The 22,254-nt window shown below is 36.3% G+C and overlaps 1 protein-coding gene across 1 annotated transcript; it reads right to left on the reverse strand.

Moving 5' to 3' along the window:
• Positions 1 to 19,685: 19,685 nt before the first annotated feature.
• On the reverse strand, positions 19,686 to 21,905 carry olig1 (oligodendrocyte transcription factor 1). The gene has a single exon (XM_071341530.1). It carries the CDS (start codon positions 21,195 to 21,197, stop codon positions 20,445 to 20,447), a length of 753 nt encoding a protein of 250 aa, XP_071197631.1. The 5' UTR covers positions 21,198 to 21,905; the 3' UTR covers positions 19,686 to 20,444.
• Between the last annotated feature and the right edge of the window lie 349 nt (positions 21,906 to 22,254).

The raw sequence follows: 22,254 nt of genomic DNA on the forward strand, positions 1-22,254 counted from the left end.
ATTACAATTAGAACATTCCACTCTGATTACTATTAGAACATTCCACTGTGATTACAATTAGAACATTCCACTGTGATTACTATTAGAACATTCCACTGTGATTACTATTAGAACATTCCACTGTGATTAATATTAGAACATTCCACTGTGATTACTATTAGAACATTCCACTGTGATTACTATTTTGAACATTCCACTGTGATTACTATTAGAACATTCCACTGTAATTACTATTTTGAACATTCCACTGTGATTACTATTAGAACATTCCACTGTGGTTACAATTAGAACATTCCACTGTGATTACTATTAGAACATTCCACTGTGATTACAATTAGAACATTCCACTGTGATTACTATTAGAACATTCCACTGTGATTACTATTAGAACATTCCACTGTGATTACTATTAGAACATTCCACTGTGATTACAATTAGAACATTCCACTGTGATTACTATTAGAACATTCCACTGTGATTACTATTAGAACATTCCACTGTGATTACTATTAGAACATTCCACTGTGATTACTATTAGAACATTCCACTGTGATTACTATTAGAACATTCCACTGTGATTACTATTAGAACATTCCACTGTGATTACAATTAGAACATTCCACTGTGATTACTATTAGAACATTCCACTGTGATTACAATTAGAACATTCCACTGTGATTACTATTAGAACATTCCACTGTGATTACAATTAGAACATTCCACTGTGATTACAATTAGAACATTCCACTGTGATTACAATTAGAACATTCCAATGTGATTACAATTAGAACATTCCACTGTGATTACTATTAGAACATTCCAATGTGATTACTATTAGAACATTCCACTGTGATTACTATTAGAACATTCCACTGTGATTACTATTAGCACATTCCACTGTGATTACTATTAGAACATTCCACTGTGATTACTATTAGAACATTCCACTGTGATTACTATTGGAACATTCACCTGTGATTACTATTAGAACATTCCACTGTGATTACTATTAGAACATTCCAATGTGATTACAATTAGAACATTCCAATGTGATTACAATTAGCACATTCCACTGTGATTACTATTAGCACATTCCACTGTGATTACTATTAGAACATTCCACTGTGATTACTATTAGAACATTCCACTGTGATTACTATTAGAACATTCCACTGTGATTACAATTAGAACATTCCAATGTGATTACAATTAGAACATTCCACTGTGATTACAATTAGAACATTCCACTGTGATTACTATTAGAACATTCCACTGTGATTACTATTAGAACATTCCACTGTGATTACTATTAGAACATTCCACTGTGATTACTATTAGAACATTCCACTGTGATTACAATTAGAACATTCCACTGTGATTACTATTAGAACATTCCACTGTGATTACAATTAGAACATTCCACTGTGATTACTATTAGAACATTCCACTGTGATTACTATTAGAACATTCCACAGTGATTACAATTAGAACATTCCACTGTGATTACTATTAGAACATTCCACTGTGATTACTATTAGAACATTCCACTGTGATTACTATTAGAACATTCCACTGTGATTACTATTAGAACATTCCACTGTGATTACTATTAGAACATTCCACTGTGATTACTATTAGAACATTCCACTGTGATTACTATTAGAACATTCCACTGTGATTAATATTAGAACATTCCACTGTGATTACTATTAGAACATTCCACTGTGATTACTATTTTGAACATTCCACTGTGATTACTATTAGAACATTCCACTGTGATTACTATTAGAACATTCCACTGTGATTACTATTAGAACATTCCACTGTGATTACTATTAGAACATTCCACTGTGATTACTATTAGAACATTCCACTGTGATTACTATTAGAACATTCCACTGTGATTACTATTAGAACATTCCACTGTGATTAATATTAGAACATTCCACTGTGATTACTATTAGAACATTCCACTGTGATTACTATTTTGAACATTCCACTGTGATTACTATTAGAACATTCCACTGTGATTACTATTTTGAACATTCCACTGTGATTACTATTAGAACATTCCACTGTGGTTACAATTAGAACATTCCACTGTGATTACTATTAGAACATTCCACTGTGATTACAATTAGAACATTCCACTGTGATTACTATTAGAACATTCCACTGTGATTACTATTAGAACATTCCACTGTGATTACTATTAGAACATTCCACTGTGATTACAATTAGAACATTCCACTGTGATTACTATTAGAACATTCCACTGTGATTACTATTAGAACATTCCACTGTGATTACTATTAGAACATTCCACTGTGATTACTATTAGAACATTCCACTGTGATTACTATTTGAACATTCCACTGTGATTACTATTAGAACATTCCACTGTGATTACTATTAGAACATTCCACTGTGATTACTATTAGAACATTCCACTGTGATTACTATTAGAACATTCACCTGTGATTACTATTAGAACATTCCACTGTGATTACTATTAGAACATTCCACTGTGATTACAATTAGAACATTCCACTGTGATTACTATTAGAACATTCCACTGTGATTACTATTAGAACATTCCACTGTGATTACTATTAGAACATTCACCTGTGATTAATATTAGAACATTCCACTGTGATTACTATTAGAACATTCCAATGTGATTACTATTAGAACATTCCACTGTGATTACTATTAGAACATTCTACTGTGATTACTATTAGAACATTCCAATGTGATTACTATTAGAACATTCCACTGTGATTACTATTAGAACATTCCACTGTGGTTACAATTAGATCATTCCACTGTGATTACAATTAGAACATTCCACTGTGATTACTATTAGAACATTCCACTGTGATTACTATTAGAACATTCCACTGTGATTACTATTAGAACATTCCACTGTGATTACTATTAGAACATTCCACTGTGATTACTATTAGAACATTCCACTGTGATTACTATTAGAACATTCCACTGTGATTACTATTAGAACATTCCAATGTGATTACTATTAGAACATTCCACTGTGATTACTATTAGAACATTCCACTGTGATTAATATTAGAACATTCCACTGTGATTACTATTAGAACATTCCACTGTGATTACTATTAGAACATTCCAATGTGATTACTATTAGAACATTCCACTGTGATTAATATTAGAACATTCCACTGTGATTACTATTAGAACATTCCACTGTGACTACAATTAGAACATTCCACTGTGATTACTATTAGAACATTCCACTGTGATTACTATTAGAACATTCCACTGTGATTACTATTAGAACATTCCACTGTGATTACAATTAGAACATTCCACTGTGATTACTATTAGCACATTCCACTGTGATTACTATTAGAACATTCCACTGTGATTAATATTAGAACATTCCACTGTGATTACTATTAGAACATTCCACTGTGATTACTATTAGAACATTCCACTGTGATTACTATTAGAACATTCCACTGTGATTACTATTAGAACATTCCACTGTGATTACTATTAGAACATTCCAATGTGATTACAATTAGAACATTCCACTGTGATTACTATTAGAACATTCCACTGTGATTACTATTAGAACATTCCAATGTGATTACTATTAGAACATTCCAATGTGATTACTATTAGAACATTCCACTGTGATTACTATTAGAACATTCCAATGTGATTACTATTAGAACATTCCACTGTGATTACTATTAGAACATTCCACTGTGATTACTATTAGAACATTCCACTGTGATTACTATTAGAACATTCCACTGTGATTACTATTAGAACATTCCAATGTGATTACAATTAGAACATTCCACTGTGATTACTATTAGAACATTCCACTGTGATTACTATTAGAACATTCCAATGTGATTACTATTAGAACATTCCAATGTGATTACTATTAGAACATTCCACTGTGATTACTATTAGAACATTCCAATGTGATTACTATTAGAACATTCCACTGTGATTACTATTAGAACATTCCAATGTGATTACTATTAGAACATTCCACTGTGATTACTATTAGAACATTCCAATGTGATTACTATTAGAACATTCCACTGTGATTACTATTAGAACATTCCACTGTGATTACTATTAGAACATTCACCTGTGATTACTATTAGAACATTCCAATGTGATTACTATTAGAACATTCCACTGTGATTACTATTAGAACATTCACCTGTGATTACTATTAGAACATTCCAATGTGATTACTATTAGAACATTCCACTGTGATTACTATTAGAACATTCTACTGTGATTACTATTAGAACATTCCAATGTGATTACTATTAGAACATTCCACTGTGATTACTATTAGAACATTCCACTGTGGTTACAATTAGATCATTCCACTGTGATTACAATTAGAACATTCCACTGTGATTACTATTAGAACATTCCACTGTGATTACTATTTGAACATTCCACTGTGATTACTATTAGAACATTCCACTGTGATTACTATTAGAACATTCCACTGTGATTACTATTAGAACATTCCACTGTGATTACTATTAGAACATTCCACTGTGATTACTATTAGAACATTCCACTGTGATTACTATTAGAACATTCCACTGTGATTACTATTAGAACATTCCAATGTGATTACTATTAGAACATTCCACTGTGATTACTATTAGAACATTCCACTGTGATTACTATTAGAACATTCCACTGTGATTACTATTAGAACATTCCACTGTGATTACTATTAGAACATTCCACTGTGATTACTATTAGAACATTCCACTGTGATTACTATTAGAACATTCCACTGTGATTACTATTAGAACATTCCAATGTGATTACTATTAGAACATTCCACTGTGATTACTATTAGAACATTCCACTGTGATTAATATTAGAACATTCCACTGTGATTACTATTAGAACATTCCACTGTGATTACTATTAGAACATTCCAATGTGATTACTATTAGAACATTCCACTGTGATTAATATTAGAACATTCCACTGTGATTACTATTAGAACATTCCACTGTGACTACAATTAGAACATTCCACTGTGATTACTATTAGAACATTCCACTGTGATTACTATTAGAACATTCCACTGTGATTACTATTAGAACATTCCACTGTGATTACAATTAGAACATTCCACTGTGATTACTATTAGCACATTCCACTGTGATTACTATTAGAACATTCCACTGTGATTAATATTAGAACATTCCACTGTGATTACTATTAGAACATTCCACTGTGATTACTATTAGAACATTCCACTGTGATTACTATTAGAACATTCCACTGTGATTACTATTAGAACATTCCACTGTGATTACTATTAGAACATTCCAATGTGATTACAATTAGAACATTCCACTGTGATTACTATTAGAACATTCCACTGTGATTACTATTAGAACATTCCACTGTGATTACTATTAGAACATTCCACTGTGATTACTATTAGAACATTCCACTGTGATTACTATTAGAACATTCCACTGTGATTACTATTAGAACATTCCAATGTGATTACTATTAGAACATTCCACTGTGATTACTATTAGAACATTCCACTGTGATTACTATTAGAACATTCCAATATGATTACAATTAGAACATTCCACTGTGATTACAATTAGAACATTCCACTGTGATTACAATTAGAACATTCCACTGTGATTACTATTAGAACATTCCAATGTGATTACTATTAGAACATTCCACTGTGATTACTATTAGAACATTCCACTGTGATTACAATTAGAACATTCCACTGTGATTACAATTAGAACATTCCACTGTGATTACAATTAGAACATTCCACTGTGATTACTATTAGAACATTCCACTGTGATTACAATTAGAACATTCCACTGTGATTACTATTAGCACATTCCACTGTGATTACTATTAGAACATTCCACTGTGATTACTATTAGAACATTCCACTGTGATTACTATTGGAACATTCACCTGTGATTACTATTAGAACATTCCACTGTGATTACTATTAGAACATTCCAATGTGATTACAATTAGAACATTCCAATGTGATTACAATTAGCACATTCCACTGTGATTACTATTAGCACATTCCACTGTGATTACTATTAGAACATTCCACTCTGATTACTATTAGAACATTCCACTGTGATTACTATTAGAACATTCCACTGTGATTACAATTAGAACATTCCAATGTGATTACAATTAGAACATTCCACTGTGATTACAATTAGAACATTCCACTGTGATTACTATTAGAACATTCCACTGTGATTACTATTAGAACATTCCACTGTGATTACTATTAGAACATTCCACTGTGATTACAATTAGAACATTCCACTGTGATTACTATTAGAACATTCCACTGTGATTACAATTAGAACATTCCACTGTGATTACTATTAAAACATTCCACTGTGATTACTATTAGAACATTCCACTGTGATTACAATTAGAACATTCCACTGTGATTACTATTAGAACATTCCACTGTGATTACTATTAGAACATTCCACTGTGATTACTATTAGAACATTCCACTGTGATTACTATTAGAACATTCCACTGTGATTACAATTAGAACATTCCACTGTGATTACTATTAGAACATTCCACTGTGATTACTATTAGAACATTCCACTGTGATTACTATTAGAACATTCCACTGTGATTACTATTAGAACATTCCACTGTGATTACTATTAGAACATTCCACTGTGATTACTATTAGAACATTCCACTGTGATTACTATTAGAACATTCCACTGTGATTACAATTAGAACATTCCACTCTGATTACTATTAGAACATTCCACTGTGATTACAATTAGAACATTCCACTGTGATTACTATTAGAACATTCCACTGTGATTACTATTAGAACATTCCACTGTGATTAATATTAGAACATTCCACTGTGATTACTATTAGAACATTCCACTGTGATTACTATTTTGAACATTCCACTGTGATTACTATTAGAACATTCCACTGTGATTACTATTTTGAACATTCCACTGTGATTACAATTAGATCATTCCACTGTGATTACAATTAGAACATTCCACTGTGATTACTATTAGAACATTCCACTGTGATTACTATTTGAACATTCCACTGTGATTACTATTAGAACATTCCACTGTGATTACTATTAGAACATTCCACTGTGATTACTATTAGAACATTCCACTGTGATTACTATTAGAACATTCCACTGTGATTACTATTAGAACATTCCACTGTGATTACTATTAGAACATTCCACTGTGATTACTATTAGAACATTCCAATGTGATTACTATTAGAACATTCCACTGTGATTACTATTAGAACATTCCACTGTGATTACTATTAGAACATTCCACTGTGATTACTATTAGAACATTCCACTGTGATTACTATTAGAACATTCCACTGTGATTACTATTAGAACATTCCACTGTGATTACTATTAGAACATTCCACTGTGATTACTATTAGAACATTCCAATGTGATTACTATTAGAACATTCCACTGTGATTACTATTAGAACATTCCACTGTGATTAATATTAGAACATTCCACTGTGATTACTATTAGAACATTCCACTGTGATTACTATTAGAACATTCCAATGTGATTACTATTAGAACATTCCACTGTGATTAATATTAGAACATTCCACTGTGATTACTATTAGAACATTCCACTGTGACTACAATTAGAACATTCCACTGTGATTACTATTAGAACATTCCACTGTGATTACTATTAGAACATTCCACTGTGATTACTATTAGAACATTCCACTGTGATTACAATTAGAACATTCCACTGTGATTACTATTAGCACATTCCACTGTGATTACTATTAGAACATTCCACTGTGATTAATATTAGAACATTCCACTGTGATTACTATTAGAACATTCCACTGTGATTACTATTAGAACATTCCACTGTGATTACTATTAGAACATTCCACTGTGATTACTATTAGAACATTCCACTGTGATTACTATTAGAACATTCCAATGTGATTACAATTAGAACATTCCACTGTGATTACTATTAGAACATTCCACTGTGATTACTATTAGAACATTCCACTGTGATTACTATTAGAACATTCCACTGTGATTACTATTAGAACATTCCACTGTGATTACTATTAGAACATTCCACTGTGATTACTATTAGAACATTCCAATGTGATTACTATTAGAACATTCCACTGTGATTACTATTAGAACATTCCACTGTGATTACTATTAGAACATTCCAATATGATTACAATTAGAACATTCCACTGTGATTACAATTAGAACATTCCACTGTGATTACAATTAGAACATTCCACTGTGATTACTATTAGAACATTCCAATGTGATTACTATTAGAACATTCCACTGTGATTACTATTAGAACATTCCACTGTGATTACAATTAGAACATTCCACTGTGATTACAATTAGAACATTCCACTGTGATTACAATTAGAACATTCCACTGTGATTACTATTAGAACATTCCACTGTGATTACAATTAGAACATTCCACTGTGATTACTATTAGCACATTCCACTGTGATTACTATTAGAACATTCCACTGTGATTACTATTAGAACATTCCACTGTGATTACTATTGGAACATTCACCTGTGATTACTATTAGAACATTCCACTGTGATTACTATTAGAACATTCCAATGTGATTACAATTAGAACATTCCAATGTGATTACAATTAGCACATTCCACTGTGATTACTATTAGCACATTCCACTGTGATTACTATTAGAACATTCCACTCTGATTACTATTAGAACATTCCACTGTGATTACTATTAGAACATTCCACTGTGATTACAATTAGAACATTCCAATGTGATTACAATTAGAACATTCCACTGTGATTACAATTAGAACATTCCACTGTGATTACTATTAGAACATTCCACTGTGATTACTATTAGAACATTCCACTGTGATTACTATTAGAACATTCCACTGTGATTACAATTAGAACATTCCACTGTGATTACTATTAGAACATTCCACTGTGATTACAATTAGAACATTCCACTGTGATTACTATTAAAACATTCCACTGTGATTACTATTAGAACATTCCACTGTGATTACAATTAGAACATTCCACTGTGATTACTATTAGAACATTCCACTGTGATTACTATTAGAACATTCCACTGTGATTACTATTAGAACATTCCACTGTGATTACTATTAGAACATTCCACTGTGATTACAATTAGAACATTCCACTGTGATTACTATTAGAACATTCCACTGTGATTACTATTAGAACATTCCACTGTGATTACTATTAGAACATTCCACTGTGATTACTATTAGAACATTCCACTGTGATTACTATTAGAACATTCCACTGTGATTACTATTAGAACATTCCACTGTGATTACTATTAGAACATTCCACTGTGATTACAATTAGAACATTCCACTCTGATTACTATTAGAACATTCCACTGTGATTACAATTAGAACATTCCACTGTGATTACTATTAGAACATTCCACTGTGATTACTATTAGAACATTCCACTGTGATTAATATTAGAACATTCCACTGTGATTACTATTAGAACATTCCACTGTGATTACTATTTTGAACATTCCACTGTGATTACTATTAGAACATTCCACTGTGATTACTATTTTGAACATTCCACTGTGATTACTATTAGAACATTCCACTGTGGTTACAATTAGAACATTCCACTGTGATTACTATTAGAACATTCCACTGTGATTACAATTAGAACATTCCACTGTGATTACTATTAGAACATTCCACTGTGATTACTATTAGAACATTCCACTGTGATTACTATTAGAACATTCCACTGTGATTACAATTAGAACATTCCACTGTGATTACTATTAGAACATTCCACTGTGATTACTATTAGAACATTCCACTGTGATTACTATTAGAACATTCCACTGTGATTACTATTAGAACATTCCACTGTGATTACTATTAGAACATTCCACTGTGATTACTATTAGAACATTCCACTGTGATTACAATTAGAACATTCCACTGTGATTACTATTAGAACATTCCACTGTGATTACAATTAGAACATTCCACTGTGATTACTATTAGAACATTCCACTGTGATTACAATTAGAACATTCCACTGTGATTACAATTAGAACATTCCACTGTGATTACAATTAGAACATTCCAATGTGATTACAATTAGAACATTCCACTGTGATTACTATTAGAACATTCCAATGTGATTACTATTAGAACATTCCACTGTGATTACTATTAGAACATTCCACTGTGATTACTATTAGCACATTCCACTGTGATTACTATTAGAACATTCCACTGTGATTACTATTAGAACATTCCACTGTGATTACTATTGGAACATTCACCTGTGATTACTATTAGAACATTCCACTGTGATTACTATTAGAACATTCCAATGTGATTACAATTAGAACATTCCAATGTGATTACAATTAGCACATTCCACTGTGATTACTATTAGCACATTCCACTGTGATTACTATTAGAACATTCCACTGTGATTACTATTAGAACATTCCACTGTGATTACTATTAGAACATTCCACTGTGATTACAATTAGAACATTCCAATGTGATTACAATTAGAACATTCCACTGTGATTACAATTAGAACATTCCACTGTGATTACTATTAGAACATTCCACTGTGATTACTATTAGAACATTCCACTGTGATTACTATTAGAACATTCCACTGTGATTACTATTAGAACATTCCACTGTGATTACAATTAGAACATTCCACTGTGATTACTATTAGAACATTCCACTGTGATTACAATTAGAACATTCCACTGTGATTACTATTAGAACATTCCACTGTGATTACTATTAGAACATTCCACAGTGATTACAATTAGAACATTCCACTGTGATTACTATTAGAACATTCCACTGTGATTACTATTAGAACATTCCACTGTGATTACTATTAGAACATTCCACTGTGATTACTATTAGAACATTCCACTGTGATTACTATTAGAACATTCCACTGTGATTACTATTAGAACATTCCACTGTGATTACTATTAGAACATTCCACTGTGATTAATATTAGAACATTCCACTGTGATTACTATTAGAACATTCCACTGTGATTACTATTTTGAACATTCCACTGTGATTACTATTAGAACATTCCACTGTGATTACTATTAGAACATTCCACTGTGATTACTATTAGAACATTCCACTGTGATTACTATTAGAACATTCCACTGTGATTACTATTAGAACATTCCACTGTGATTACTATTAGAACATTCCACTGTGATTACTATTAGAACATTCCACTGTGATTAATATTAGAACATTCCACTGTGATTACTATTAGAACATTCCACTGTGATTACTATTTTGAACATTCCACTGTGATTACTATTAGAACATTCCACTGTGATTACTATTTTGAACATTCCACTGTGATTACTATTAGAACATTCCACTGTGGTTACAATTAGAACATTCCACTGTGATTACTATTAGAACATTCCACTGTGATTACAATTAGAACATTCCACTGTGATTACTATTAGAACATTCCACTGTGATTACTATTAGAACATTCCACTGTGATTACTATTAGAACATTCCACTGTGATTACAATTAGAACATTCCACTGTGATTACTATTAGAACATTCCACTGTGATTACTATTAGAACATTCCACTGTGATTACTATTAGAACATTCCACTGTGATTACTATTAGAACATTCCACTGTGATTACTATTTGAACATTCCACTGTGATTACTATTAGAACATTCCACTGTGATTACTATTAGAACATTCCACTGTGATTACTATTAGAACATTCCACTGTGATTACTATTAGAACATTCACCTGTGATTACTATTAGAACATTCCACTGTGATTACTATTAGAACATTCCACTGTGATTACAATTAGAACATTCCACTGTGATTACTATTAGAACATTCCACTGTGATTACTATTAGAACATTCCACTGTGATTACTATTAGAACATTCACCTGTGATTAATATTAGAACATTCCACTGTGATTACTATTAGAACATTCCACTGTGATTACTATTTTGAACATTCCACTGTGATTACTATTAGAACATTCCACTGTGATTACTATTTTGAACATTCCACTGTGATTACTATTAGAACATTCCACTGTGGTTACAATTAGAACATTCCACTGTGATTACTATTAGAACATTCCACTGTGATTACAATTAGAACATTCCACTGTGATTACTATTAGAACATTCCACTGTGATTACTATTAGAACATTCCACTGTGATTACTATTAGAACATTCCACTGTGATTACAATTAGAACATTCCACTGTGATTACTATTAGAACATTCCACTGTGATTACTATTAGAACATTCCACTGTGATTACTATTAGAACATTCCACTGTGATTACTATTAGAACATTCCACTGTGATTACTATTTGAACATTCCACTGTGATTACTATTAGAACATTCCACTGTGATTACTATTAGAACATTCCACTGTGATTACTATTAGAACATTCCACTGTGATTACTATTAGAACATTCACCTGTGATTACTATTAGAACATTCCACTGTGATTACTATTAGAACATTCCACTGTGATTACAATTAGAACATTCCACTGTGATTACTATTAGAACATTCCACTGTGATTACTATTAGAACATTCCACTGTGATTACTATTAGAACATTCACCTGTGATTACTATTAGAACATTCACCTGTGATTACTATTAGAACATTCCACTGTGATTACTATTAGAACATTCCACTGTGATTACAATTAGAACATTCCACTGTGATTACTATTAGAACATTCCACTGTGATTACTATTAGAACATTCACCTGTGATTACTATTAGAACATTCCACTGTGATTACTATTAGAACATTCCACTGTGATTACTATTAGAACATTCCACTGTGATTACTATTAGAACATTCCACTGTGATTACTATTAGAACATTCCACTGTGGTTACAATTAGAACATTCCACTGTGATTACTATTAGAACATTCCACTGTCATTACAATTAGAACATTCCACTGTGATTACTATTAGAACATTCCACTGTGATTACTATTAGAACATTCCACTGTGATTACTATTAGAACATTCCACTGTGATTACTATTAGAACATTCCACTGTGATTACTATTAGAACATTCCACTGTGATTACTATTAGAACATTCCACTGTGATTAATATTAGAACATTCCACTGTGATTACTATTAGAACATTCCACTGTGATTACTATTAGAACATTCCACTGTGATTACTATTAGAACATTCCACTGTGATTACTATTAGAACATTCCACTGTGATTACTATTAGAACATTCCACTGTGATTACTATTAGAACATTCCACTGTGATTACTATTAGAACATTCCACTGTGATTACTATTAGAACATTCCACTGTGATTAATATTAGAACATTCCACTGTGATTACTATTAGAACATTCCACTGTGATTACTATTAGAACATTCCACTGTGATTAATATTAGAACATTCCACTGTGATTACTATTAGAACATTCCACTGTGATTACTATTAGAACATTCCACTGTGATTAATATTAGAACATTCCACTGTGATTACTATTAGAACATTCCACTGTGATTACTATTAGAACATTCCACTGTGATTACTATTAGCACATTCCACTGTGATTACTATTAGAACATTCCACTGTGATTACTATTAGCACATTCCACTGTGATTACTATTTGAACATTCCACTGTGATTACTAATAGAACATTCCACTGTGATTACTATTAGCACATTCCACTGTGATTACTATTAGAACATTCCACTGTGATTACTATTAGAACATTCCACTGTGATTACTATTAGAACATTCCACTGTGATTACTATTAGAACATTCCACTGTGATTACTATTAGAACATTCACCTGTGATTACTATTAGAACATTCCACTGTGATTACTATTAGAACATTCCACTGTGATTACAATTAGAACATTCCACTGTGATTACTATTAGAACATTCCACTGTGATTACTATTAGAACATTCACCTGTGATTACTATTAGAACATTCCACTGTGATTACTATTAGAACATTCCACTGTGATTACTATTAGAACATTCCAATGTGATTACTATTAGAACATTCCACTGTGATTACTATTAGAACATTCCACTGTGATTACTATTAGAACATTCCACTGTGATTACTATTAGAACATTCCACTGTGATTACTATTAGAACATTCCACTGTGATTACTATTAGAACATTCCACTGTGATTACTATTAGAACATTCCACTGTGATTACTATTAGAACATTCCACTGTGATTACTATTAGAACATTCCACTGTGATTACTATTAGAACATTCCACTGTGATTACTATTAGAACATTCCACTGTGATTACTATTAGAACATTCCACTGTGATTACTATTAGAACATTCCACTGTGATTACTATTAGAACATTCACCTGTGATTACTATTAGAACATTCCACTGTGATTACTATTAGAACATTCCACTGTGATTACTATTAGAACATTCCACTGTGATTACTATTAGAACATTCCACTGTGATTACTATTAGCACATTCCACTGTGATTACTATTAGAACATTCCACTGTGATTACAATTAGAACATTCCACTGTGATTACTATTAGAACATTCCACTGTGATTACTATTAGAACATTCCACTGTGATTACAATTAGAACATTCCACTGTGATTACTATTAGAACATTCCACTGTGATTACTATTAGAACATTCCACTGTGATTACTATTAGAACATTCCACTGTGATTACAATTAGAACATTCCACTGTGATTACTATTAGAACATTCCAATATGATTACTATTAGAACATTCCACTGTGATTACAATTAGAACATTCCACTGTGATTACTATTAGAACATTCCACTGTGATTACTATTATGTTGTTATTGGGGGGGACAGTACAGGAGGGTTAACGTTGTTTTTGGGGGGGACAGTACAGGAGGGTTAATGTTGTTAGAAGGGGGGACAGTACAGGAGGGTTAACGTTGTTTTTGGGGGGGACAGTACAGGAGGGTTAATGTTTTTAGAAGGGGGGACAGTACAGGAGGGTTAACATTGTTTTTGGTGGGGACAGTACAGGAGGGTTAACGTTGTTATTGTGGGGACAGTACAGGAGGGTGTTGTTGTTTTTGGGGGGACCGTACAGGAGGGTTAATATTGTTTTTTGGGGGACAGTACAGGAGGGTTAATGTTGTTATTGGGGGGACAGTACAGGAGGGTATTGCTGTTATTGGGGTGACTGTACAGGAGGGTTAACATTGTTTTTGAGGGGACTGTACAGGAGGTCCTGATCAGCCCTCTCTCTCATGGAGGAGGTGAAATACATGCCTCAACTACACTGTTTAAGTAGAATGGTTAGGTAGACTTGTCTGCTACAAACATGACTTCTTAACTGTTTAACTCTGACTGTGTCTACATTGTCCTGAGCACCTCTGCCTGGTCCCATTGTGCAGTGCTGATGGAAGAACAGAGAACAGTGACCAGACCTGCATCTCTCCAACAATATTACAATACTACCGCAATACAACTACAATACTACCGCAATACAACTACAATACAACCACAATACTACTACAATACTACCACAATACAACCACAATACCACCACAATACCACCGCAATACTACCACAATACAACCACAATACCACCACAATACTACCACAATACCACCACAATACTACTGCAATACAACCACAATACAACCACAATACTACTGCAATACTACCACAATACAACCACAATACCACCACAATACCACCACAATACCACCACAATACAACCACAATACCACCACAATACCACCACAATACTACTGCAATACAACCACAATACTACTGCAATACAACCACAATACCACCACAATACTACTACAATACTACTGCAATACCACCACAATACTACTATAATACTACTGCAATACAAACACAATACTACTGCAATACCACCACAATACTACTACAATACTACTGCAATACCACCACAATACTACTACAATACTACTGCAATACAACCACAATACTACCGCAATATAACCACAATACTACTGCAATACAACCACAATACAACCACAATACCACCACAATACTACTGCAATGCTACCACAATACAACCACAATACCACCACAATACTACTGCAATACAACCACAATACTACTGCAATACAACCAAATACTACTGCAATACAACCACAATACCACTACAATACTACTGCAATACCACCACAATACTACTACAATACTACTGCAATACAACCACAATACTACTGCAATACAACCACAATACCACCACAATACTACTACAATACTACTGCAATACCACCACAATACTACTACAATACTACTGCAATACTACTGCAATACCACCACAATACTACTACAATACTACTGCAATACCACCACAATACTACTACAATACTACTGCAATACAACCACAATACTACCGCAATATAACCACAATACTCCTGCAATACAACCACAATACAACCACAATACCACCACAATACTACTGCAATGCTACCATAATACAACCACAATACAAACCAAATACCACAACAATACTTCTGCGATACAACCACAATACCACCACAATACTACTACAATACAACCACAATACTACTACTTCTGCAATACAACTACAATACCACCGCAATACTACCACAATACAACCACAATACCACCGCAAATATACTGCAGTACAACCACAATACCACCACCAAATTACCACAATACTACTGCAATACAACCACAATACTACCGCAATTCTACTGCTGTACAACCACAATACCACCACCAAATTACCACAATACTACTGCAATACAACCACAATACTGCCACCATACTACTGCAATACAACCACAATACTATTATAATACCACCACAATACTACCGCAATTCTACTGCAGTACAACCACAATACCACCACCAAATTACCACAATACTACTGCAATACAACCACAATACCACCAAAATACTACTGCAATACAACTACAATACCACTGCAATACTACTACAATACAACCTCAATACTACGGTAATACTACTGCAATACTACTACAATGCTACTACAATACAACCACAGACTGTGGGAGGCACACAGCTCAGACACCCATGTATACCCCACAAGACATGCCACCAGAGGTCTCTTCACAGTCCCCAAGTCCAGAACAGATTATGGGAGGCACACAGCTCAGACACCCATGCATACCCCACAAGACATGCCACCAGAGGTCTCTTCACAGTCCCCAAGTCCAGAACAGACTATGGGAGGCACACAGCTCAGACACCCATGCATACCCCACAAGACATGCCACCAGAGGTCTCTTCACAGTCCCCAAGTCCAGAACAGACTATGGGAGGTGCACAGTACTACATAGAGCCATGACTATATGGAACTCTATTCCAAACATTGGCACAGACACATGCATACACACACACACACAATAACATACGCACTATACATACACATGGATATAGTACTGTAGATATATGGTAGTGGTGGAGTAGTGGCCTGGGGGCACACAGTGTTGTGAAATCTGTTATGAATGTATTGTGATGTTTTTAAAATTGTATAAACTGTCTTCATTTTGCTGGAACCCAGGAAGAGCAACTGCTGCTTCGGCAGGAACTAATGGGGATCCATAATAAATACACACAAGACAGTGGGATCCTCAGAGAGAGAGAGAGAGAGAGAGAGAGAGAGAGAGAGAGAGAGAGAGAGAGAGAGAGAGAGAGAGAGAGAGAGAGAGAGAGAGAGAGAGAGAGAGAGAGAGAGAGAGAGAGAGAGAGAGAGAGAGAGAGAGAGAGAGAGAGAGAGAGAGAGAGAGAGAGAGAGAGAGAGAGAGAGAGAGAGAGAGAGAGAGAGAGAGGATATATGTCAGAACAGAAGAGATGGAAATAGCAAGGTAACTAATCCTTTGGAGACGTAAGAAGGAGACATTAAGCAGCTATATGTAAATGCGGAGGGGTTTGAAGTTGGGCTGTCCCACTTTGATCTCTCCCTCTTAACCCTCCTCCTTCTCTCTTCCTCCTCAAAAAAAAAGGTTTCCTTGTAAGAAAATCCATCCCTATTAGGCTTAATCTCACTTAATGGTATCTACCTCTCCTTCTGTCCCCTCCCCCCGATGGGTAACATATTCCCTCCTTTCAGACAGCTACCACCATTCACACATCTTCCCCACTAAGCCCATTGTCCCCAGCTAGCAATTATTTTGAGTATTTTATTAACATTATGATTGTGATTATTTTCATTATTATTATTCATGTGTTGCCTGTGGTCTCTACTCTCTATCGGAGTGAGATCACGCCCCGTCGCCCCGTCGCCCCGTCGCCCCATTGCCCCGTCGCCCCATCGCCCCAACTCCCCATCGCCCCACCTCTTATCCCCAGTTAAGTGGAGCTGCCTGCTTTCTTACAGAGAGGAGGTGAGTTTTGCATCGTGATCCCCATTCACTGAGACACATTTTCTGGCCGTTTGAACGTATTGTGAAGTGAGTATAAATGAGTGGCACCAAACCACCCATCCAAGCCCCTTAACACGGAGGGAAACATCAATAATTCAATTAAGGGACAGAGAGAAGGAGAGAGAAAGAGAGAAGGGGAGAGAAAGAGAGAAGGAGCGAGAGGAGAGGGGAGAAGGAGAGAGAAAGAGAGAAGGAGAGAGATGGAGAGAGAAAGAGAGGAGAGAAAGGGAGAAGGAGAGAAGGAGAGGAGAGAAAGAGAGAAGGAGAGAGAAAGATAGGAGAGAGGGGAGAAGTAATCAAAAGGGCAGTAATTACACGGTGCGTGTAGAGAGATGAAATGGGGGCGACACTGCTAAACAGAAGATAACTGTTTCACTATATGGGGTTGTGGGGGGGTGATGTGGGGGGGGGGGGTGATGTGGGGGGGGGGGGTGATGTGGGGGGGGGGGGTGATGTGGGGGTGGCTGATGTGGGGGGGGGGGGGGGGGTGATGTGGGGGTGATGATGTGGGGGGGTGATGTGGGGGGGGCATCCAAATGGACCAGAAGTACTGTATATCTGTCATTATTGTAATCCCTTATGGACCAGAGGTATACCAGTCATTATTGTAATCCCACCATCACACACCATCACACCATCACACACCATCACACACCATCACATACACATCATCACAAACCATCACACACCACCACACACCATCACACACACACCATCACACCCCATCATACACTATCACACACACACCATCACACGCCATCACACACCATCAATCCATCACACACCATCACACGATCACACACCATCACACACACACACCGTCACAAACCATCACACACCATCACACACCATCACACCACATCACACACCATCACACCATCACACACACCATCACACAACATCACACACCATCACACAACATCACACACCATCACACCATCAAACACCGTCACACAACAGCACACACATCACACACACACCATCACACACACACAAATAACAGATGCTGAGAAGTGAAAAAGAGAGAGCACATAAAATAACTTTGTCAAATGGTAAACAGTAAATTTCTATTTATTTTCTGTGTTAGAACTTACACGTATCTTCACCTATTATCATATAAAATAGAATTTGTTCATGAAATCTAAAATACATTGACTTTTACTGACCACAGTCACCAATAAAAAAAAACTAATCTCGTTACCCAGAAGTAAAAGTATGTTGTGAAAGTTTATCATTTCCTGTTTTACTTCGGGGGAAATGCCGTTAACATTTGTTTAAGGGAAGGAAGTGATGTCTCCTCCCTCTCAAATGGAAACTCTCGGCCAAGCCCCTCCCTTCTGCGAATTTCACCCGTGTTTATCATGCCCAAAAAGCACATTTTAGTTTTCATACATTTTTACGATACAGACAATTTTGACTTTGTGTCTGTGGAAACTGTTTTTCATCCGAAACACGGGCTTGAAAATCACTACGCCCATTTTAGTACCACCTTCGCCTAATCCTCATTTGTCCAAATAATTAACAGCAAAAACCCCAAACTAGGAACTACTGCTGCTCGTATCACATAATTATACATGAGCCTTGACAGATTCATCTGTCCACGAGAGATTAATAAAAACCTAATGGACAAGGTCCATTACAACAAAGTTATCATTGAATTAGTCAGACATAAGAAAGAAAATACTCATTCAAAAAAATAACATGTCATATCTTCAGAAAAAGATTATAAACCATAACCAGAAGTCCATCCGCTCAGAAGAATCAGTCATTATAGCAGATCAGAAGAACACATGAGAGTTGGTCCCAGCCAGGCTTCACTTGGGGAACCTGGGTCCAGGGCTGGGCAGCCTGCACACCACACAGGGGCAGAGTGGACCAGCAGGAGCCCCAGCTGAGCCCCACTGCACCGGGGCCATGGGGCCCTCCAAGTGGCCAGGAGGCAAGAGAGGACACTTGGAGGAGGAGGAGACCGAGGTCAGGAGAGACTCTGGGGAGAGGAGAAGCTGACTGGGACCGGTGAGGAGGGGCCAACCCCCGGCCAGGAGCAGCCTGGGGACAGGCCCCGTGTTCACCCCCACCCCGACACTCACCTCCCCCAGGAGCCGGCGCATCTCCTGTAGAGACGAGCCCAGGAGGAGGATGTAGTTACGGGCCAGGACCAAGGTGGAGATCTTGGAGAGCCTGCGTCCAGGTGGGGCCCCTGGCTGCTGCTGGTGGGAGTGTGGCCCCTGGGAGGAGGACGAGGAGGAAGGAGAGGAGGAGGCGTAAGGCACCATCACCTCCCTCAGAGCGTCCATGGCGACGTTCAGGTCCTGCATCCTCTTCCTCTCCCGGCTGTTGATCTTCCTCCTTAGATCCTGCTGCTCCTCAGGGCTCAGCTCCCGCGGTGACTTGCCTGGTCTCTGGGACCCCAGAGGCCCCCCCATGGCCCTAAGCCTGCCCCCATGACCAGCACCAAGCCCTAGAGGACACCTGGAGGAGAAGTCCTGGCGGTGGGCCCCCTGGGAGCAGAGAGGGAGAGGCTGCTCCTGATGGACCCTGGTCATGGGGTTAGGTAGAACATTCATGGTCCTGATCCACACTGAGATGGCTTGTCTGAGATGACAGAAAAACTACACTGAGATGGCTTGTCTGAGATTACAGAAGAAACTACACTGAGATGGCTTGTCTGAGATGAAACCTACACGTCACACAAGTGAAGACGAGTCAGTCTTCTGTGAGTGCTCAGTACTGCAATCAAGCAATTCCGCTTACTCCTTTTCCATTAACCATTTAGTCCCACACTATCCTGACATTCTGGTCCAGTGTTGACATCACTCCTTGGCTGTGGAAGAATCGTCTTGCCTCACTGAATAAAAAAGAAAATGACCCAGCCAACAGCAGGATGAGTCAGTAAGTGACCGTCGGTCTCAGTGTTGGTGTCAGAAGTCTTCCAGAGTTCTCTACGTGTTGAAAGCTGTCTCTGTCTCTGTCTCTCCTCTCCTCTGTGAGTGTCTGGAGTGTCAGTGTTCCTTCATCTCACTTCCCCCGGCTGTCTGAAGAGAATGACAAGGCAGACAGAGCTGAACTGAGCTAAACGCTCCCCCTCACATCACATCTCATCCTCCTCTCACTCTGCTGCTGCTCGGACCCCTCCCCTCCACACCCAATCAGACTTCTGCTCTCTGGACTTAACACCAAGGTGTGGGAAACACCCCATATCAACATATACTGTACCAACCTGATTTACTAGTTCTCGTTGTCAACAACGCTAGGCAATTGTTTCCTTGCTGGCTTTTCTGTTTCTGGGAGAGATGAATGGAGCTAGAGAGAAATAATGAAATAATGAATGAATAATGAAATAGATAGGACTGGTGTGTAGAATGACGTAATAGACTGAGGGTGTGTGTGTGTGTGTGTGTGTGTGTGTGTGTGTGTGTGTGTGTGTGTGTGTGTGTGTGTGTGTGTGTGTGTGTGTGTGTGTGTGTGTGTGTGTGTGTGTGTGTGTGTGTGTGTGTGTGTGTGTGTGTGTGTGTGTGTGTGTGTGTGTGTGTGTGTGTGTCTGCGTGACACATTCTCTGTCTTCACTAGGGACAGAGGAGGACATTGTCACAGCAGAGATGACAATGATGAATGCATTGCTAA

Source organism: Salvelinus alpinus, chromosome 14 (assembly GCF_045679555.1).
Source record: "Salvelinus alpinus chromosome 14, SLU_Salpinus.1, whole genome shotgun sequence".
NCBI lineage: Eukaryota > Metazoa > Chordata > Actinopteri > Salmoniformes > Salmonidae > Salvelinus > Salvelinus alpinus.

Bases quoted from the DNA above. Each gene is read 5' to 3' on its own strand.
- olig1 (XM_071341530.1), bottom strand. From the start codon at position 21,197: ATGAATGTTCTACCTAACCCCATGACCAGGGTCCATCAGGAGCAGCCT.